This window comes from Uranotaenia lowii, unplaced genomic scaffold (assembly GCF_029784155.1).
Source record: "Uranotaenia lowii strain MFRU-FL unplaced genomic scaffold, ASM2978415v1 HiC_scaffold_44, whole genome shotgun sequence".
Lineage (NCBI taxonomy): Eukaryota > Metazoa > Arthropoda > Insecta > Diptera > Culicidae > Uranotaenia > Uranotaenia lowii.
The window spans coordinates 72,754-96,734 of NW_026598356.1; the positions used below are offsets into that span (position 1 = coordinate 72,754).

Consider the following 23,981-nt stretch of genomic DNA (forward strand, 5'->3'; position numbering starts at 1 on the left):
TTAACATTTCCGTCAAAATTTGATTCATGATTTTTGAAATTCTTATGCATTTTTTACATTTAGTTAATATTTTTCCGAATAAGAAAAAAAAATTTGAAATCATTCCAACCTTTTTTTAAAAAAAAAATGGATATTTAAAAAAAATGGGGAAAAGTTCGGCTTGGCCCGGTTGCCTAAATATTGTTGAAAAAATCCTGATTTTGTCTGGTTTCATTCAAATTTTCATGAAAAATCAAACTAAAAATTCAAATTGTTTTCCCAATTACAAAATTTTCCAAGCTAGATTGATTAAAATAAATATGAATGATTTTTTGGGAGCCTGATATACCATTCTAAATCTGGTTATGTTTCTCGATGAAAAATAATTGTTCAAATGTTTTTCGTCTTGGTTTTTATTAAATAGTTTCTGGATTTTTTTTAAATTTTCCCGAATATAGCCCGGGGTTTTGCTTGAAAATTTGGAAATACAATGCTCGGTGTTTGGTTTGAAAATTTGGAAATAGAATGCCCTAATTTTGTCAGGTGTTAAATAAAATAGCTCGGATTGCCCGGCCCGGTTAGGTTCAGGAAAACTTCTGGCAATTTTAAGCTAAGTTCATGAGATTTTGAATTTTCAACCATTGTAAGAAAGTTTCCTATTTGATTACCAAAGGATTCTTTATACAAATCATCATTTACAAAATTTTAGAATATATTCTCAAAAGTTTCTATTTAACACGAAAAACTATTTATGGAAGAGAAATAATCAAATAGTATTAAAAAAGTAATATTCTAATTTTTTTTTATTCATTCATGGTTTGAGCAAAAATGTAATAAAACAAAAATCATCAAGTGTAGATTTATCCGGACTCGTCCGGATATTTGACACAAAATTATAGGAATTTTTGGTCCGGCCCGGTTGCCCGGATTTCGTTGGAAAAGTTCGGATTTTGCCTAGATTCCTTTTATTTGTTAAATCTTACAAAAACTTAAATTGAGTTATTATAATTTTTCATTTTTATGTTAAAAAATGAAGTGTCATTCAAATAATCATGACTTGTGTTTTGGAAGCTTAAAATACGACTTAAAATCTGCTGACGTGGTTTGATGAAAAAAAAAATCAAGTGTTTTGTTCTTGATTTTTACTGAACGATTTTGTGGTTTTGACCAAATTTGCTCGGCTTTTTGGGTTGATCATTTTAAAATCAAATGCTTGGATTTTGCCAGGTTTTTAGATAAAATAGCCCGGATTTTTTCGGATTTGTCCGAATTTATCCGGAAAAAAAAATCCTTATTTTCAATTCAGCCATAAATATGGTTGTCTGACTCTGATTCGTTAATTCAGTTGAATCAACCAGAATTTAATGTTTGAAGTGAATTGAAAATGCATGATCGATCAAGCATTGCATTGTCTACCACCATTTTAATCATTTTTTCGACATCAAAAAATGGATTCTTTTAACCAGGGTTGATTCAATTATAGAATAATATAGCCAAATCAACCATCGCTATAGGTTTGGTTTGGCAAAATTTGTTTTTGTTTGGTTTTGGTTTGGCTTTATTTAAATAATAATGACTTGTGTTTTGGAATCCTAAAATACGATTTAAAACCTGCTGGTGTGGTTAGATGAAAAAAAAAAAAATATTTCAAGAGTCTTCTTCTGGATTTTCACTGATTAAATGTGTGGTTTTGACCAAATTTGCTCGGACATTGCCCGGATTTTGGGTTGAACATTTGAAATCAAATGCCCGTATTTTGCCAGATTTTTAGATAAAATGGCCCGGATTTTTCCGGTCCGAATACGTCCGGAAAAAATCTTAATTATTATTATCTTTAAAAACGCATAAACTCAGCCATAAATATGGTTGTATGACTTCGAACCGTTAATTCAGTTGAAGGCGGCAAAATTTGATGCTTGAAGTGAATTGAAAATGCATGACTGATCTAGCGTTACATTATCGACCATTTTAACCATTTTTTAAAATCGAAATAATTATTCTTTTAACCAGGGATGATTCAATTATAGAATAATATAGCCAATTCAACCATCGCTTTAAATTTGTTTTGGCAAAATTTGTTTTTTTTTTGGTTGTATTCGAATAATCATGACTTGTGTTTTGAAAGCCTACATTATGACTTAAAATCTTCTGGTGTGATTGATTAGCATTTCTTCTTGATTTTTACTGAATAACTGCGTAGTTTTGACCAAATTTGCCCGGATATGGCCCAGATTTTGGGTTGAACCTTTTAAAATCAAATGCCCGGATTTTGCCAGGTTTTTAAATAAAATTACCCGGATTGGTCCGGTCCGGATACGTCAGGCAAAAATCAATATTTTTTTAAATTCAGCCATAAATATGGTTGTCTCACTCTGAGCCGTTAATTCAGTTGCATCAAGCAGAATTTGTTGTTTGACGTGAGTTGAAAATGTATGGCTGATCTAGCGTTGCATTGACGACCATTTCAACCATTTTTTCAACATGAAAACAAGGTTTTTTTTTAACCAGGAATGGACTAATATAGCCATATCAGCCATCGCCATTGGTTTGTTTCGGCAATCGACAGTCTAGAAATTTTGCTCTGTTGAATCAACCCAACATGATGGCTGATTTATCGTAAATATGTGTTTCTATTACTTACTGAGAATATGTTTGTAGATAATGCTGACAAAAAGTTTTGATTTTTTCCGTACCCTTGAATCTATAAGACCATCGATTACACGACCTTGAAAGTCCGGCAAAGTCAATGCCACAGACCACACAACCTTTTTCGACTGAAGTTTCTTTGGTAATTGTTGAACTTTCTAAACACATTTATTTTTTGTTCCTAGTAAAGCCGGAGCCACCGACAATTTTGATACGTCAAGCAGTGATCTTTGTTCGGTCAAAAAATCAACCAAACGCCAGGACCTCGACTGTCCTAGAAGCTAAATTGTTCCGAAAAACTTTTGTTCTTGTCTCGAATGACATACACGGATCGAAACAAAATACTTTTAACATATAGGAAACAAGACGAAAAAAAACGTTCAAATCGTCCTGCTCCAGAGATGTGAAGCGAGACAGCTGCCGCCTTGAGCTGCTGATATGGGCTCGCTGCGCCACTTTCGGAAAGTTTTCTGGTGGAGAGCGCACTCCAGACCCAACTCAACCCAACGTTTTTCCGTTTCGGGGTCGCGGGAACAGCTGCAGGATTTTTGGGCGTCCTCATTTCACATTTGGTGGGCTCCTCTTCTTGTTGGATTGTTGGAAGGTTTGTTTCCGCAAAACAGGACTTTTCACCCGGAGCGATAGCTAGCTGGGTAGCTAGCGATGTTACACATTTGGACTGCTGCTGCTGCTGATGAGCTGCCGACAAGTTTTCTTGAAAAATTAATCCTTTCTGGATAGGCAGCGGCAGCAGTGGAGTTCAACGGCTGTCGTGTTTCAAAAGTTTGTGAGGGAGAAAAAGACTGGAAAGAAGCTTCTTGGAGACAGACACTCGTAACAGACAAAAATGTCAGATTCATTCCACTGACAAAACATTTCAGCTTTGAGTATTTGGGAGAAAATGATCACATGAATTTAAACACTGCTATAAAACATTTCACCACAGAATTGAAATTTTAAAATCTAATACGTCATTATAGACAAATGCCATTGATTTTGACGGTCGCCATATACTGTTTCTACTGATTTTTTTTAATCATCACTAGAGTTGGTGAACAAATTCCACTGGTTTTCTAAATTTGATATGTTGGTCTTTATACTAAATTCCTCCGAAAGTTCATTCCAAACAATTTTCTAAATATTTTCCGTGAATCAATTTTTTTTTGGTCTCAGTCTCAGTCAGCCAGTCTTCCTCTCCGTTCCGATTCGGTATGCTAATTTCAATCTCACTTTGTTCTTCTTGGACGAAAGGAAGGGAAAAACAAGGCAAGCAAATATCAGTAGGGTAAGTGAGCCTTAACTTGGCATGCTCCTTATCTTGGCATGCCAAAATGCATTTTGGTAATTTGTATGTCAAACATATGCCTAAAAATATAAAATAAATCAAACATAAAAGAAAATCGCATTTGTCTACATTCTGCATAGCATTTGTCCGCAATTGAATCCAAATAACTGCGTAATAATTTTTTTTCACATGACGAACTGGAAGTAAAATTACGATTTTCGGAAAAAATCTGAAATGAACCTACCTTGCTAGTGCATCTGCCACCTTCGGATCGATTTTAAAAACACACTTCCCTATGAAAAAATCACTAAAAAATACCGTTGGTTACAGCAAAACGTGGCAAAAAATATAAAATTATAACCTACTCCAAACAACGTACAAATTTGATCTAAAATTGAAGAAAATATAAACATTTGTTTCGCCTAATCTTGGCATGAAATTCCACTAATTGAGGTTTGTATGTATGTGTGAGAACGAAATCAGCAGGCAGACGGTAGTCGGCAGCCGGCAGCCGAATCGTCGGCCGTTAGTGCACAGTGGTCTGGAAATTTAAAACCGGTCGAAAGTAAAAAGAATGATTGAATTGAAATAACTTAAAAATACCATAAATGTATTTTGGACTGTAATCAATTTATTTATCTCACAAGCGTATTTGGCATCTTAGTTGGAATTATAATACTAAAAGTTTAGCTGCCTTTTTCTTGGTACATTTCTAGAACTTTTCCTCTCAACTTCTGAGCACGAAATCAACAGAATTCGGATCCGAATCGATATCTTGGATCTCAACGTTGAAGTAACTTTATCCAGACCCAAAAAAGAAATCTACAAATGGAAATAAGGTCCAACGTATTTTGATTTCATTTTATTTGTGCTGGAAATGAACATTTGCTGTTTATGTGTCGCTTTGAAAGGAATGGTCACAAAGTTCAAATTATGACATTCTAAATATTATGTTTATTAAAAAAGTGTAGTTGCATTACAATGTTGAAAAATTATGTTATTAAGAGCTAAATTTTATTGTTTTCAATTTCATGTGAAATCAAAAATAATATTTTGACCAAGTTTGTTTTATATTATGGATCACTGTGCATCAGCAGAGGTGACGACGTTTGTTTTCCGTAGGAAAGGAATATGCGAAGGAAGCGCTGCCGAGTTTGGATGATGATTTTGCATGAGTGCGAGCGGGATGCAGCTTGAATTTCACCCAGCTTGTAAATTTGTTGTTCGCTTTCATTGGCTATAGTCCCCAAACGAACGAGTGAGATGCAATCTATTTCTATCAAGCTGGCTGGAGTGAGCGATAGTTTGTCTTGTTTTGCTTTCCGGGTGTACGCAAACGATTGCTAGAAAATTCCTAGGGGCGACATTTTAAATATGTAGGTATGATTCAAAGAATCGTTCGCTTACTTGAGTTTTAGCTTCAGCTTGCTTCTTGCCTCGGTCATAATGGTTTTTTAAATGTCTCTCCTCCTTTTATGGGAGTGGAATAAAAAAAATGAACATTCACTATCGTATGTTAACTTCAATGGAAACAGATCTATCATGATTTGATTTTAAAAAATTGAACAAACGATTTGTTTGCTCGGTTAATAAACATATTTATGTTAACCAATGCAATATTTTGGAACCTATTTGTTCTAGATTGTCATTCTGATAATAGAAATTTAAACACACCAAAAACTGAAACAAACAAATGAAACTTTTTTACGTAAGATTATAATTCTGCACGCAAATATCAATTCTAAAAAATGGTTGACATTTCGTACTTTCGACTTTTTGAAAACAACACATAACATTGTTGTGCTTCCTTCCAGGATATTATCAACGAATTCGTGGGAGCTGTTGTTGTATTAGTGAGGCAAATTTCTTCTAGAGGCGGCCAATTTAAGGAACTCATAAAGGGCCACAATTCGGAACGGGGGCCACAATAAGGAGCATTTCAATCAATAGTTTGATCAGGTTTATATCGAATTATCCACCGCTTTAAAGCAAGGACATATTTTTACTACATTTCAGGCTAGTAAGCAATCATATTTGTCGAAGGACTTTTGAAGGTACATATTACAGCAAGACTACAATCATGGGAAATATAGTCAACCATGCCTTAGGGGCCAAGTTCGGGTACATTTACCCTAATCGATTTGCGACGTTCATTAATTTTCCAATTCCGGTAGCCTAAACGTTCTGAGTAAGAACTAAAGGGGCCAACCCGTTTAAGATTACAGAATGTGAAGTTCATCCCACACACAACATTTTTTTCGGTCGCTCGCTACGCTTCCCTTTAAGCAAAATCGCATTTTTCAAGTTCAAACCCATGAGTAGCCGAAAGAGAGAAAAAAAATCAACAGCGACTAGCAATTTGCAACTGGAATGAAAATAAGGCAGCAACAACAAACCGAGAGGGAGGTGGAGAAAAAGTCCGAAGTTGGCAAAAGTGTTAAATTTAAATTCAAATCTCAAATTCTTATCACAGAAGCACCGGGCAAGCAAAGCGAAAAGTCATTGCTTTCAGCGAAACCGAACGTCTGAAGTTAAAAAATAAAACGGGGAATCGTAAAAAGCTTTTGAAGCTTCCTCTCCCCTGTGCTACCTTGCTTGGGAAGGAGGGGAAAAGTTGGGAGAAATCGGAAAAGGGAAAAAACGTAAAATAAAATCTGTAACAACTTGAAAGAACGTTGAAGAATCGTTTCAGTTCCAGCTTTTTTTTCCACCGTCTATACTAAACTCTTCCGAGGAAGGAAAAACGATTTTATGCACTCACGATGTTGACGATGCGTCCCCTGCCTGGTTTGTTAGTACGTGTGTTTGTGTATGTGTGCTCGCTTGCCAATTCCTACCCATTTCGAAAGAGAGATGCAAAAAAGTGCAGCGCAATGCATGAGTTTACATAGTCGTCTCTGGCTGGAGAAGTGTGTTGAAACAAAAGCGAAGAGCAGCAGGAATGAAGAGGCGTCAGTGATTGAATTCTTTCCTGAGCTGCCCCTCAAAGAGCTCACGGTCTAAGCGAAGTGTCCCCGGCGGGCTACTGGACAAAGAGACTCCGGTTCCCCTAAGCCCTACAAATCAGAAGAGCTCCCCTTAAAAGAGGGATGACGACGACATTCGTTGCTTTGGCGGTGCAACGACAAAGTGTCAAAGTGAAGCTTTGGATTGGATTTTGTCACACTGCAGAGCAGCGCGTCTCGGCTTTCACGCTTGATTGGCTGATTGTGCGGATTTCCATGGATGGAAATTGGCAAAGATTTCTACGACAGACATACCTACTAAAAACAGAGAAAGAGAAAGAGAGAGAGAAATCGGTTCGAGGAATTTGTCAATTTTTGTGCCAATCAAAAGACACGCGGCGGCGTTGTGTGGATGAAAAAGAGAGCGATTAGTAACGCCCGCGAGATTCGAACTCGTGACCTTTCGGTTTCGGTCGAGTGATCATCCAAGTGCGCCGCGGGCTAATCAATGTTGACAGTGAGCTGTTCGTTTGGATTTGTGGGTGAAGCTCTCTGAGATCTTTTCTGCTTTTGATAATTAAAAGAGAAACACCTTTCCACAGTATTTGAATCCATGTGGGGAACATGGCGACCGTCATAACAAAAATTTCTGTCTTTAACGCCATTTGAAAAGTCCAAATAATTGCTTAAAAAAGTTAATCTTTAATTGAATAAAATCACAAATTGTTAGTGCCTAAATAAATCTCTTGAGCAGACCCTACGCGGAGAAAAAAAATGAGAACATTGATTAAAATACGCGTCAGTTCAGCCATAAATATGGCTGTCTGAATCATACCCGAAAACGATGTTGAAACAGGCAGTAGGTGATGTTGAAACGAGAAAAAAAATGATATCCTGATCATGAAATATGTATAAGAAGTATTTCAAAACAAATGACAAAAGTGACTTAAATGACAGACATTTTAAAAATGACAAAAATGACCAAAAATGACCGAAAACACCCAAATGGTCAAAATAACAAAAAATTACAAAAATGACCAAAATGACAAAAAAGAATCCAAATTTCAAAAATGCCCAAATTGACCGAAATAACCAATAATGACAAAAATTACAAAAACGACAAAATTGTCCCCAATGACAAAAATGTTTGCAATTTTGGTCATTAGGGACAATTTTGTCATTTTTGTTATTTCTGTAATTTATGTAGTTTTTTGTCATTCTCGTCTTTTTTGTAATTTTTGTCTTTTTGGCATTTTTGTCATGTTTGTCATTTTTGACATTTTTGTCTTTTTTGTCAATTTTGTCATTTTGTAATTTTGTAATTTTGTAATTTTTGTCATTTTTGTTACAACAAAACGACAAAAAAAATGACAAAAAATTACAAAAAGTTACAAAAAACTACAAACAATGACAAAAATGACAAAAAACGACAAAAAAAATGAAAAAAAATGACAAAAATTACTTTTTAGTTCAACATGAAAAAATAAAAATAACCAAAATGACAAAAAATGACAAAAAGGACATAATTTAAAAAAATGACAAAAATGCCAAGAATGACAAAAATGACAATAACAAAAATGAAAAAAATTACTAAAAAGACAAAAATGACAAAGATGACCAAAATGGTAAAAATGACCGAAATGACCAATATGACAAAAATGACAAAAATGGCAAAAGAATTATTTTTTTTGTCATTTTTGTCATTTCAGTCATATCCGTCATTTTCGTTTTTTTTTTTGTATTTTTTTGTTATTTTTGTCATTTTGGTCATTTTGGTCATTTTGGTCATTGACAAAAATGATAGAAATGACAAAAAATGACAAAAAATGACAAAAAATGACAAAAAATGACAAAAAATGACAAAAAATGACAAAAAATGACAAAAAATGACAAAAAATGACAAAAAATGACAAAAAATGACAAAAAATACAAAAATTACAAAAATTACAAAAATGAAATAAATGACAAAAATGACAAAAATGACAAAAATGACAAAAATGACAAAAATGACAAAAACGACAAAAACGACAAAATGCTAAAATGATAAAAATAACAAAAATTCCAAAAAAACGAAAATAACAAGAATAACGTAAATGACAAAAATGACAAAAATAACAAAAATGACAAAAATGACAAAAATGACAAAAATGACAAAAATGACAAAAATGACAAAAATGACAAAAATGACAAAAATGACAAAAATGACAAAAATGACAAAAATGACAAAAATGACAAAAATGACAAAAATGACAAAAATGACAAAAATGACAAAAATGACAAAAATGACAAAAATGACAAAAATGACAAAAATGACAAAAATGACAAAAATGACAAAAATGACAAAAATGACAAAAATGACAAAAATGACAAAAATGACAAAAATTCCAAAAAAACGAAAATAACAAGAATAACAAAAATGACAAAAATGACAAAAATAACAAAAATAACAAAAATGACAAAAATGACAAAAATGACAAAAATGACAAAAATGACAAAAATGACAAAAATGACAAAAATAACAAAAATGACAAAAATGACAAAAATGACAAAAATGACAAAAATGACAAAAATGACAAAAATGACAAAAATGACAAAAATGACAAAAATGACAAAAATGACAAAAATGACAAAAATGACAAAAATGACAAAAATGACAAAAATGACAAAAATGACAAAAATGACAAAAATGACAAAAATGACAAAAATGACAAAAATGACAAAAATGACAAAAATGACAAAAATGACAAAAATGATAAAAATGACAAAAATGGCAAAAATGGCAAAAATGACAAAAATGACAAAAATGACAAAAATGACAAAAATGACAAAAATGACAAAAATGACAAAAATGACAAAAATGACAAAAATGACAAAAATGACAAAAATGACAAAAATGACAAAAATGACAAAAATGACAAAAATGACAAAAATGACAAAAATGACAAAAATGACAAAAATGACAAAAATGACAAAAATGACAAAAATGATAAAAATGACAAAAATGACAAAAATGACTAAAATGACTAAAATGACAAAAATGACAAAAATGACAAAAATGACAAAAATGACGAAAATTACAAAAATGACAAAAATGACAAAAATGACAAAAATGACAAAAATGACAAAAATGACAAAAATGACAAAAATGACAAAAATGACAAAAATGACAAAAATGACAAAAATGACAAAAATGACAAAAATGACAAAAATGACAAAAATGACAAAAATGACAAAAATGACAAAAATGACAAAAATGACAAAAATGACAAAAATGACAAAAATGACAAAAATGACAAAAATGACAAAAATGACAAAAATGACAAAAATGACAAAAATGACAAAAATGACAAAAATGACAAAAATGACAAAAGTGGCAAAAAGACAAAAATGACAAAAATGACAAAAATGACAAAAATGACAAAAATGATAAAAATGACAAAAATGGCAAAAATGACAAAAATGACAAAAATGACAAAAATGACAAAAATGACAAAAATGACAAAAATGACAAAAATGACAAAAATGACAAAAATGACAAAAATGACAAAAATGACAAAAATGACAAAAATGACAAAAATGACAAAAATGACAAAAATGACAAAAATGACAAAAATGACAAAAATGACAAAAATGACAAAAATGACAAAAATGACAAAAATGATAAAAATGACAAAAATGACTAAAATGACTAAAATGACAAAAATGACAAAAATGACAAAAATGACAAAAATGACGAAAATTACAAAAATGACAAAAATGACAAAAATGACAAAAATGACAAAAATGACAAAAATGACAAAAATGACAAAAATGACAAAAATGACAAAAATGACAAAAATGACAAAAATGACAAAAATGACAAAAATGACAAAAATGACAAAAATGACAAAAATGGCAAAAATGGCAAAAATGACAAAAATAACAAAAATGACAAAAATGACAAAAATGACAAAAATGACAAAAATGACAAAAATGACAAAAATGACAAAAATGACAAAAATGACAAAAATGACAAAAATGACAAAAATGACAAAAATGACAAAAATGACAAAAATGACAAAAATGACAAAAATGACAAAAATGACAAAAATGACAAAAATGACAAAAATGACAAAAATGACAAAAATGACAAAAATGACAAAAATGACAAAAATGACAAAAATGACAAAAATGACAAAAATGACAAAAATGACAAAAATGACAAAAATGACAAAAATGACAAAAATGACAAAAATGACAAAAATGACAAAAATGACAAAAATGACAAAAATGACAAAAATGACAAAAATGACAAAAATGACAAAAATGACAAAAATGACAAAAATGACAAAAATGACAAAAATGACAAAAATGACAAAAATGACAAAAATGACAAAAATAACAAAAATGACAAAATTGACAGAAATGACAAAAATGACAAAAAATGACAAAAATAACAAAAATGACAAAAATGACAAAAATGACAAAAATAACAAAAATAACAAAAATGACAAAATTGACAGAAATGACAGAAATGACAAAAATGACAAAAATGACAAAAATGACAAAAATTACAAAAATGACAAAAATTACAAAAATTACAAAAATGACAAAAATGACAAAAATGACAAAAATGACAAAAATGACAAAAATGACAAAAATGACAAAAATGACAAAAATGACAAAAATGACAAAAATGACAAAAATGACAAAAATGACAAAAATGACAAAAATGACAAAAATGACAAAAATGGCAAAAATGATAAAAATGATAAAAATGACAAAAAGGACAAAAATGACAAAAATGATAAAAATGACAAAAATGACAAAAATGACAAAAATGACCAAAATGACCAAAATGACCAAAATGATCAAAATGACAAAAATGACAAAAATGACAGAAATGACAAAAATGACTTAAATGACAAAAATGACTTAAATGGCAAAATTGAAAAAAAAAAAATGACAAAAATGATCGAAATGAGAAAAAATGTCAATAATCTTCAAAAAACGACAAAAATACTTTTTTTGTAATTTCTTTCATTTGGGACAATTTTGTCATTTCTGTCATTTTGGTTATTTTTTGTTATATTTTTGCCATTTTTGTCTTTTTGTCGTTTGGTTGTTTTTGTCATTCTTGTCATTTTGGTCATTTTTGTCATTTCTGACATTTTTGTCATATTTCTCATTTTTGCCGTTTTGTCGTTTTTGTAATTCTTGTCATTTTTGTCATTTTTTTCATTTTTGTCGATTTTGTCATTTGTCATTTTTGTCATTTTTGTCATTTTTGTCATTTTTTTTTCATTTTTGCCATTTTTTTCATTTCTTTTTTTTTTTTTTTGTTATTTTCGTCATTTTTGTCATTTTCGTTGTTTTTATCAGTTTTGTCATTTTTGTCATTTTTGACATTTTTTTCATTCTTGTCATTTTTGTCATTTTTGTAATTTTTTGTCATTTTAGTCATATTTGTTCTTTTTGTCATTTTTGACATTTTTATCATTTTTGTCGTTATTGGCATTTTTGTCATTTTAGTCATTTTCGTTGTGTTTGTCTTTTTTGTCATTTTTTTTTTCAATTTTATCATCTTCTTCATTGTTGTCCTAGTGTTTGAAAAAGCTACGGAATGTGTCAACTGGCATTTAAGCATTTTTAGTAAAAATCTGTTTCACTGTGTGTGCGGAAGATCAACAAAAAGAGCATCGAGAAGGCCTATTAAAGGCACGGGGGCCAAGATTGAGAGCATCATTTTGAGTTATTGAACTTCCTTCTTCTCAAATATTTTAAAGCTCTTTTGAGTCAACATATTTTTAATGAACTCTAAGCTAGTAAGCAAGGAAATTCTTCGAAAGTTATTTTTGGTGCTGGAAAGCTGGAATTTCGATCAACCATTCCGAGCAGACTTTTTTGACAAAATTATACCTACCATTATTGTATTGATAGCTCATTTTGGTTACTGCTTGCTATTGATTTAGCCTTTAAAGTCTACTCAGGATGCCTATCTTCACTGTTGAAAAAAAAACCGAGCTTTGGTGTAATTATGGAGCAAATTAGAGGCCCTTCGGCGCAAATTCTTAGCTAATTAGATAATAATAAAAATACCCCAGTGTCACTGTCAAACTGACATTTTTGCGAGATGTCATAATAGGCCTTATTTAAATTTGCTTATTTTTTTTCTCAAAACTTTTAAGGTTGAGTTTCTGGATTGTTCCATTTGTTAGAAGAACTTAACAATTTGTATGAAGTATCAGGTTATGTTTTTGGGATCTTTAGGTTGGGCCATATAGAGTTCGTACGCAATAGATTGGAAGAATGTTTCGGAAGGTAACCCACACATACACCCCGGGAGGAGGTTGTTGACGTACTTTGGGTAATAGTAACAGTAGCAGCACAGCACAGACAATGACCAATAAGAAGTGAAAGAAGCCCTTTGAGCTATTTCGGTCTTTTCGCCGAGGACGACGACTCTGATGGCGGCATCGGTTGTGAAAGTCATAAATCAAACAGCTACTTGGCTGCCGTGTCGCCGGCCGGATTTCTTGTGCATATCTGCTGGTCACGCCCGACGCCCGCCGTGCACCGCCATCATTGCCGTTGCCGCCACCGTCTTTGATAATTTTAGGACAAAAATGAGAATTACCTTCCTCTAAATGAATGCGATTTGTATGTTGTATTTGCTAAAGCTGTTTTTTCGGTTTCTGATGATCTAGTTTTTGGTGCAGCAGCGGAGAATTGCTTTGCCAATTTGGAAGGCAGCAAACGATGATTGAACTAAATCAAGCGTAGTGCTCCAAGACCAAAGAGCGAGAGAGTGAAAAAAAAGTGTTGAATGCCCGACGCCTCGACTGAATGTGAAATCCGGCCGGCCCGAAAGGTTCTTCCGTTTGTGTCGTCGTCGTGAGTGTTGTGTGTTCCGAGAGTTTGCAAACGAAGAAAGAAGAGATTACAATAATGATGGAAAAATTAAAATAAAATGAAATTATGATAATAGCAGAAAGGCAAGGCAAAAAATAAACGAATATAAACGAGCGGCAGTGTCCATCGGATTGTGGATAGGATTGGCCGACGACCGACAGAGAGAGGTATAGAAGGGCTAAAAAACATAAGAGTTGCAGCAACCGAGCACGCCTGAAGCTGAAGCCAAAGAAGAGTTAAGACGAGGTTGAGCGTGGATTCGGCAAGGTGACGCGAGAAGTAGTGCAAGGGTTTGTGTGTGATCAACCACCGGAGGTTCTAAGCACGCTACCTTATCGCGCAACAGAGAATTCTGCCGAGAGCTTCTTCGTCGTCGACTAAAGCTCAGCAAAAAAAAAAAAAGAAAGACGACAACGTCTGGGGATCATCTTACTGTTGTTGATGTTGTTGCTGTTTTCGGTGTTCAGCCAGAAGAAGTTGTTTTAACGATCATTTTTGTGCGAAGGGCTCTCTCTCCTAAGCACCCCCTCCCAGTTATCTGCAATCGAGATTTCACGAATAAAGAAGTGCACTTTGGAAAAGCTCTAGCCAACAACCTTCTCGGTTGAGTGTTTGTATTGAAAATAGTTATCATAAAATTAAATATTAATAAAGCGCGCGCAGAACAAGTGAACATTAAGCTGTAACTGAGCTGAGTGGATCTAGCAATACGTTGCCCCTCCCCCTTGGCTCATTTGTCTCTCCGAAAGCTGCGCGTAGGAGTGCCGAGAAAGAAAGAAAGAAGCCGAGAGCCGAAACCCGGCGAAAATCAGTGCCCAGAAATAAATTGTGCAAAGTTATGATTTCATGTGTATAATTTTTGATAATAAATTTTTATTGCAAAATATCGTATTGTAATCAAATTCAGATCGTTCAGCAGGCTGCGTGCTGGTTTGTTGAAGAAAATAATAGCCCTTTAGGCCTGTAGCGCAGTGAGAGAGCTCGTCCAGAGTAAACGGGGCGCATAAAGCAAATAAAGAATTAAACGTATTAATTATCTGGCTGGGCTGATCTGATTAGTGCGCGCCCTTTTTTTCCTGTTGTTGTTGTTCAAAAGAGCAACTCGAAGGAGACGACCAACAACCCGAAGGAAAAATCTCGTAGCTAGCGCCCGGGTAACGAGAAAACCGCAGCAAAATTTCCGCCCTACTCGACGCCCGCACGGTTCCACAAAAATTCTGCAAACTGGAACCATATGACGTAAGCACGATGTACGCGTACGCGCAGGGTGGATCGCAAGGTCCGCCACACTACGCGTCGGCGAGCAATGCGTACCTGCCGGCGACGCACCATCACGCCGGCTATCCTCCGTACCACGGGGGGCCTTCGACGCCGCCGTCCACCATCACCTCCTACAACAATGTGGCGGGGCCGTCGTCGCTGCTAGGGCACCATTACGCGTCGCCGCACCATATGCCGCCGCCACCGCCGCCTTCGTTGGCTAGCGCTACGCATACGGCTTCGTCAGCGGCGGCGGCCGCGGCTGCTGCAGCCGCAGCCGCAGCGGCAGGTGTTGTGAGCCCGCTCGGTGGCATCGGCGGGGATCCGCAGCTTACGGATCTGAACGCGCAGCTTGGCATTCCCAAGCGGAGAAGGTAAGTTGGCTTAGAATTATCGACAGATTGTCCAAGTAAAGTCACATTTCGAGTTGAACAGTAGCGTTGAAAGTTCACACTCGGCTGAGTAAAGGGTACACAAGGAAATAAAATCGGTTTTCCTCTTGGAGCTTCCTTTGACACTGAGCTGACTTTTGACCGAGCTTTTAAAGATCAGTAGCTCGATTTAAAACAGAAGTACTTAAAGTTGACATTCGGCTAAGTAAAGGGTACACAAAACACAAAAACCATTTTTCTTCTTGGAGCTACTGTTAACTTTGAGCTTACTTTTGATCGAACTTCAGCAGAGTATGATCAGCAGCTCAATAACACGAGTGTCTGTTATTTGTAATTAAAAGTGTGCGTGCCTTCCAGTCAGCCGTTAGTGAACTTTTTAGTTACATGTATGAAACTTCTATGCACCTTTGGTGATGAAAAAAAATTAAAGGGAAGCAATATATTTTAAAGAGAAAAACTTTGGAATTTCATCGCATCAATTTTGGCAAATCATCGGAAAAATTTTCATATTTTTCATAAAATCTCAAAGATAATATTCAAATCAATTTCTTGATTTAAAAGTAGAGACGTGTTTTTGAGGATGAAAAATTTTAAGAACTGTATAGTGAAAAAAAGATATTATTGTAAAAAGTGTTTGTAATTTAACTTGGTCAATTCCCGAAAGAAAGGTTGCTTCCTTTTAGCTGCGTTTCGCACAAGACGTGGAATTGGGAAGCTATCAGAGAAAAATGCCGATGAAAGGAATCTCAAGTATTACGGTATCAACCATACGAGGGAAATACACAACGCGTGAAGTTCTAGAATGGAGAACGGTAGGATGAAGATTCAGAAGGTCGTCAAAAAGTTCTAGGAAATCCAAACAAAATCTAAGAGCTAAGTATTTTTTGTAATTTTCAGAAAAATGATGCAACATTATTCTTAAATTATAAATAACCCGAAAAGTTCCTTCGGCATCATGTTTATCTGATTTTATTTATTAATTTTAAATATGGTGTTTGAAAATACTGTATTTCAACTTTTTGAAGATATTTCTGGGAAAAATTATCGAATCCTGAAACAAACTCCTTCAATTAACTGGAATGATGTCAATGATATTCAATATTGAACAATGATTCGTGAATTGATTTGTTCATTGATTTGATAAATTGAAATAAAAAATGTGTTTTTTTTTTTATCAGAAACAATAAAGCTTGACAGAGAACAACTATTTTTCTAAACAGTTTTTTTTACAACACCAATGATTTGGTTTTAAAACGATTTATTGAAAAAAAATTCAGTTATTGAAATTGGATCATATTGAATTTCTTTTTCAGATTTTTCTACATTGTTTTACATATGTATGATATTGAAATTCTCTGATGAAAAAGTGCGAAAATTCATTATAGAAACTATAGTAAGTTTTTAACACAGAAGCATTTTATAAAATGTATGGATCTTGTTTAAATAGCAGGTTTTTGGTTAAAATTAGAAACATAACAGAAAGCACGATCTTTTACCCCCTCCCAAACCAGATTATTTGCCAGGATGCAGAGGTAACCTCGGTCAGCAAGCACAAATTCATTTAATTCATTCCTTTCTTTTTTTTCTATTGACGTGGCTGGCGCCGTTATTGATGTTCCAAGAGAGAGCATCAGTTTTGTACATTAAGAATGAGATGCTAATCCCAAGCGCCTTTCTTTTGACCTCTGTGCGAAATTGGTGGCTTCGGTCAATCACTTAGTAGCAATCATTGGTGACGTGAAGCTTATTCTACCGAACCACACCAACAATCGTGGATTTCGAAATGTCTTTTTTTCATTGCAAATCATTAAAAAAATTCAATTATTTTAATTTTTTAAATCTGTCTTTAAAACAGTTTTTTTTGCATTTCGGATTTAACGGTTTTAAAAGCTGAAAGATTTCAATATGAACTAATAGAAGTTAGGAAAACAATTTTTAAGGTTCATCGTAACACTAGTCAAAAGTGTCTCCCAATCAATTCCTTCAACCCCTCTCCCCCTTTTCTCTTTCTTCCAATCTATCTATTGACTACTAGGACTTGGCCGGCGCCGTTATTGACGTTAAAAGAGAGAGTATCAGTTTTGAGCAGTGTGAATGAGCTGCTAATCCCAAGCACCATTCATTTACCACTGATTAAAATTGATGGCCTCGGTCAATCACGGAGTAGCAACCATTGGCGATGTGGAACTTGTTCTACTGAGCCACGCCAGCGATCGTGGACCTCGAAGTGATTGTTATTATAATATGTTTTTGGAACAAGCAAATTTTCGGGTTCACTTCGGGTTTTACGGTTAAAGGTGGATGTGAGTAGTTAATCAAGCTAAGCTAAGCTAAGCTAAATCAATTTCTTGATTTAAAAGTAGTTTTCCGGCACTCTCGAATCTCGATATAGATATGATGTAAATCTAAAACACTTATTTAAACAAACGAAGTTTTAATCAGAGCTGGTAATGGTGACTGTTAACTACTGACATTTAACGAAAATGCCAGCTAGATCGAAATCATGATCATTTCTTGAACCCAAAGCATGCCATCATAATATGTGGTTTATCAGTCTTGAGCGTTTTCGTTGATAACATCGACCCATGCCCAACCACTTTCTTAACTGTAGTGACGGAGTCAGTTGCTGAGATTTAGCGAGTAAACGTATGTCAACGTGCTACTGAGTTCATCTGACACATTGCGTAAAAACCGGTTGTACAGACTGCGATCTATGGAACTGCTCACTACTAGTTCTACACTTGGTGTCTACTAGTCCGGCAACACTTTTTACCTGCCGGAAACGGATTTACTGCATAGTTAAGGGGTCTGCATTAAGTTATCCCCAATTATCATAGACTTTTTACCATAGTTGAGATCAGTGTTCCGAAAATCACTCATTTTCAATGAATGTTTCTGATTGCACTTCGCAGCGGAACGTTCAGCGGTCGGGTTTCGTTATTGATTGCTACTGGACCTATCCAATCAACGATCGTTAAATGCATCGCTAAAATACAGATAACCTCGCACGATGCTTGCTGTCAAAACAGTGCAGCACCATCATCAAATCGGAATCTCACCAATGCGCAATGCATATGGCGAATCATGTTGGTTTTGATCAGGAGTGAATGGATCAGGCAGTGAGTGAGTGATACATGCAACCGATCATTAGCGTATTTTGTTTGATTTTAAACATAGCAAATTAATAAATTTATTTGTTTTCATATCGTTTTTTAACATCAGTATGATCAAAATCAAATTGTAGTTGTGTTTGAGAGGGAAAGATGTTCACTTTCGCCGTGTTTTTCAATTTTTACAAGTTCTCTTATTAAACTGTAGTCCGTCACGTTAACATTACTGAGAAATTATGGAGTCCCGCACAACTGTTTGATTTTTCTCGTCCAGCAAAAAATAATTTTGAATTTCTAATAAATCAGGCAGATACTGAGTGAGCGACATTCAGAATGGATCAGTTTGTATCTCACTCATCTCTGATATGCGATGTTTACAAAACCGATGATTCTGAATGATGCGACTCGGTTTGCATAGCTGAGTGGAGTGCTGATCGAGATTGCATACCAGCCAGGCGAATCAGTTGCGAGAGGCGCTATCCCATTATACAATCAGAATGTTTCCAACAAGAAACGCATCCTGAGTGTTTGTTTTGATTGATTTTCAGAACACTGGTTGAGATCAAGGTTTCCACTCCGATACTTGGTTTGTACTTCGTGAGCATCCTAGAGTGGCTCCTTATACTTCTTAATCATTTGGGCCTAAAACTATTCAGAATTTTTTTTTCATGAGTTTTCAAGTCGATAATGAAGAATTTTCGAGGCGATTGTGCAAAACTATTTTTGCCATGCTTTTTTGTATCCTAAATGTCTCAAATACACGTAGGCATAATAGTCCTTTTTATAACCAACCCAAAGCTGCTAAAGTTGAATGAAGTGCCCGGATACTAAATAATGATCATAGCTAAAGATTCTTGATTGAATGTGGACGATGCTAAATAGATTCATAATCAGTTTTATTTTTTCATGTGCTTTTTTTGGTTCGTTAGATATCAATGATTGATTTAACTCAAAATTGCTCATTTTTAAACATCCAAACGTCACATCTCCATAACTAGAAGCGACAGCCAAAATCTGACAGAAGCATCGAATTCAGGACGTCAAAATCTTCCAAAATCTGTTAACAAACATGAGCACCAAAGCCACTGGTAGAGTCAGTGTTTATTCTTCAATCAGAGGGTACTTTTCTAAATTGTTTTCCTCCATTGTTTTTAGAATTTGAATTTGATCTTGTAAATAATTTTCTTTAAAATCCGGATCAAATTTGTAATGCTTCTTATGACACTTGGAGTTGAAACATCACGAGGGGAGTGATAATAGAAAATAATCCATATTATCAGTAAATTGATATAAATTAGACAAGAGCTTTCATGCAAAAATTCAAAAATCTGGTAATTTTAGATTGAACATTTGACAAAATCTTGAATTCAAAAGGTGATACAAACTACATTTTCTACAATTTGGTTTCCGCTCATTCAACTTTTTGAGTTTTTGAATAATTCATCGAATTTTTCAATAAAATACCTTGGACTTTTATTATTTCCCCCTTCTGAATTTTCTGAAAAATCGAAGAGAGAGATGACATAAGAAGAATTTAATACTAGTTCAGGCCTTACAGGGGAATAAATTTGGAAATTGGTTCATTTCGAATGTCTGACGTTGACTTATAAGATTTTTTTAAACCTTACTTAAAAATTCATTTTTCAGAGTTGACCTTTGATAATTCGGACGAAGAAAAATAGTTTAATTCCACTTTAAATTTTAATGCTGGGATGCAATTGTAAACAAAAAATTAAAAATGGAATACTTTCCCAATGCTTTTGCTGAAGTTGTTTTGTTTTATGCGAACAACACAATGCCTTAAATTTCTCATTCCACTTTGTTCAAGTTTTACAAATTTTATATACAATGGCAAATATACTCAATTGGTAGTTTTTCAAATAGTTTCTTTAAAAAGAGATTATGCAATTAAACAATTGATCAAATTTTAGTAGTGCAATGGTTTGAAAATAGAACAAAATGTTTATGGGAAAGTGAATATTTTGGTAGAAAATCGATTTTTTTTAATATAAAACAAACCCATTTACATTTATAGTTTCAAAAATTTTTAAAAATAATATCCGGTATTGCCAGAATTGTTTATTTGAAAATTCGGAATAAAACCCCAGGATTTTGATTGATTTTAATAAAAAAAAATCCGGATTAGATCGACACGCATAACTGTGATAAAAAATTTTAGATACTGCCATGAGATAAAAAACGAAACCAATTGAAATTCACGAAAGTAATCCGAGTGATATGTATGTATATGGATTATTCACCATCGGTGCATGTATTCACTGCAGTTTCGCATGCGCATGCGCTGAATTGCATTCTTGAGATTATTAATTCGGCTGCCCAGCTGTTAAATGATTGATCATTCTAAAAAATACATTTATTAATAAAAAGAAATCAATGCTATATCAATCTTACCTTTTTACCAACCTTGCTTTCTCAACCCATCTTACCTTCTTACAATTTGTACAAATTGTAATCCAATTTCGAATCAAACAATTTTTTTATGCAATTTTTGGGAATTAATAAAGTCAGATTTTTTTTTACGCTAAAACACAGAATTTTTTTCGGCATCCCTGCTCACAAATGACGTACACGCTCCTTGTTTTAAACTCAAAATTAAGCAGTTTTGGTTCAAAACAGCACTTCAGTTGCAGCCCTCAACTTTGAGTTTGAATGGGCAATCGCAATATTAAGTTCTGACTGGCATACTCAAACCTAAGTTCGATAACCGAATTCCAATATGAACTTCTTTATGCCTTTATTTGTAGCTAGCGAAATGCGGTTCGGCAAAAATGGCACGAATGGGATTAGTTATGAGTTAGTACGAACTCCATTTTGAACCATCGCAAAAGGAAGGATGGAAGGAAAAAAGGAACTCAACTTAAAGCTCATAGAATCGAACTATGTTTTGAACCTCGGTCAAACTTAATTTTGAGTTTAAAAAAGAAGGGTGTATGTTTTCAATGTCGGATTTTCCCAAATCCACAACAAGAATTCAGTATGGGCCTCCTTTAGGTCAAAGCGGTATCTCATAAGCGGAGTAACTTTTATTGCGTGTTATATGAAGTAAACCAATAAATTGAGTTCACTTTTCAAAAAGTGAAAAAGCAAACCGTTCAGTTGATGACCGAAGGCGGATTGTTGTTGCTACACTTCAGCGCAATTGGCTCCCAGCATGGAAGAAACCGGGCGCGACAACGACGCGAATCTGGACCCACTGATACTGCTGCTCCAATATGGAGGAATCCCACCAAATTCATCCATGAAAGGACGACTTATCCCTTTCAGCACAAACGGAGCGGAAACTGTCGGGGGGACCCAGCAGGACATCTCTGTGCGTTGTTGGGGCGGTTAGCAACCTACACGAGGAACCCCCCTTGAGATCTGGTTCTGAGGGGTGGGTGGGTGTAGACATGTCAGTGGCCTTTTTGTTAGTTGCCCCTCCTTCCGCTCTCACTCAAAAGTACCTCTTCCAAAACCCTCAAAGATGGAACAGAGTCTGTCTGATAATGTTGACGGGGCCGCTTCTCCAGGAGGTCCTGAGCAAACACAAAAAGAGCGGCGGCGAGGACCTGAGGTTGGGACGCGGAAAAACAAAGATAACATAACATTAAATTTAATTTATTACAGATTTAAGCGTGCGCGCCAGCGTGTGCGCCTCGCTTATTGGGGTGATGCGTTTCTTGCCTCTTTTTTTTCCTACTTCCCCCTTTAAAGAATTGGCTATCGCGTCGCGAATTTATGCTTGAAAGATGGCCGGTTTTAGTATGATAATATATTCAGCGCGAAGTAGGATTAAGTTACACTGCACCGGATTTGCAGCGACACCTGGAGAGTAGAAGCAAGGGAGATCAGAAGGTATTGGCTGGCAGGAAGTCTTGCACGCATGAAATGTTCAAGTGATGCGCGGTATATAATCGCTCGGAGCCTATAAATCGAATGTGAAAAGTTATGGCTAGTTGCAGAAATTGGTGCGTCAGGTCCCTGCTGTGCGTTTTCTGTACTCAGATGAGACGGTGCGACTTTTGAATAAAAAAGTAAAAAAAAAAACGACGACGAGAGATTGGCCGCCATAAATTAGTGTCATGTAGTGGAAATTGATACATTCTCATAAAAATTGCAACTTACTATGATAGCACCATCTCGATAGGTGTTCAATCAAGAAGAGTCGGCCTTATGTGAGGCGTAGTGGCTATTTTCAGATGAACGTATCCATAACTTATTATTGAAGGCGCAAATCGACAGAGTACATTGAAAAATTGCATATCAGGAAATCATTTACATAAACTTTCTAGACAGCTTGCTCAAGCGATTTTTCATCTAAAATCTTTTAAGGAAAAAAAGTAATACTAAAATTCTTTTTTTTCCTTATTTAGTTTAAATTGAACACAAAATCAATATTATAAATGACGTCTACAGTTCTTATCAATAAAAGTAACCAAAAAAAAAAAAAAGATATATCTCCGAATCGAAACGTTGGGAGATGAACCTGATCAAAAGAACACTTGTCTCAATAGACTGATTCGATTTGGGGTCAATTTTGAATTTCTTAAAACCTGGGATCTGAAAAGCTTCGTTGTGGTCCAAAACTCATCCATGATTTTTTGCAGAATTTTAAAATAATGTTTACATGAGTAAATTTAAACTTTTGGGTTTGTATGAGAAAATTGAAATTTGTGTACTGAAAAATCAACATCATTTTTGTTTCTTCTGTGGAACAGAGCCCGCTAATAGTTTTAGTGCCAATTTATAAATTCTCTAAAGGAAATTTTCGGCTCAACAACTTTTTCCAAGACCGTAACTCCGTATCTTATTAGGCAAAAAAGTTATAAGCTGTTTAATAGGTGTATGTCTTTCAATAAACTCAATTGACATCACTGCTGGAACCTCGCGAAGTATTTCATGAAAAGTAGTAATGCAATACCTTGCTAGTCACCCAGGAGTGATGTCAATTGAATTTATTATTTTTTAATGTCAAAAGACATACCCCTATTAAACAGCTTATAACCTTTTTCCCTAATAAGATACGAAGTTACGGTCTTGGACAAAGTTGTTCGGCGGAAAATTTTCTTTAGGAAAAAACTACAAAAACTATCAGCAGACTCGGTTCCACAGAAGATACAAAAATCATGTTGATTTTTTAGTAGAAAATACTCAATTTTTCCATACCAACCTAAAAGTTTAAATTTACTCATGTAAACTTTTTGTTAAAATTCTGCAAAAAATCATGGATGGGTTTTGGACCAAATCGAAGCGTTTTAGACCCCAGGGTTTGAGAAATTAAAAAATAACCCTTATTCGACTCAGTCCATTGGTCAACTCTAGAGGATCGTTCAACATGGCCAAATTTGTTTGGTATTTTGATTATTTTTGAAAATTTAAAAGTTGGGCTCTAACTCTACTGAATGATTTTCTACAAGCAAACGTAATTTCAATCAAGTCCTTCCAAAATTAAACGATAATATATAATCTGGGA

The 23,981-nt window shown here is 34.4% G+C and overlaps 1 protein-coding gene across 3 annotated transcripts in view; it reads left to right on the forward strand.

Annotated features, from left to right (window-relative positions):
- LOC129760105 (POU domain, class 3, transcription factor 3-like) overlaps nucleotides 1-23,981 on the forward strand; it is a 65,325-nt gene that overhangs the window by 19,665 nt on the left and 21,679 nt on the right. For all 3 annotated transcript variants that reach the window (XM_055757688.1, XM_055757687.1, XM_055757689.1), the window contains exon 2: nucleotides 13,542-15,380. In XM_055757688.1, coding sequence (XP_055613663.1) covers nucleotides 14,995-15,380 — 386 coding nt within the window. In that variant the 5' untranslated portion in view covers nucleotides 13,542-14,994. The remainder of the gene's footprint in view (nucleotides 1-13,541; nucleotides 15,381-23,981) is intronic.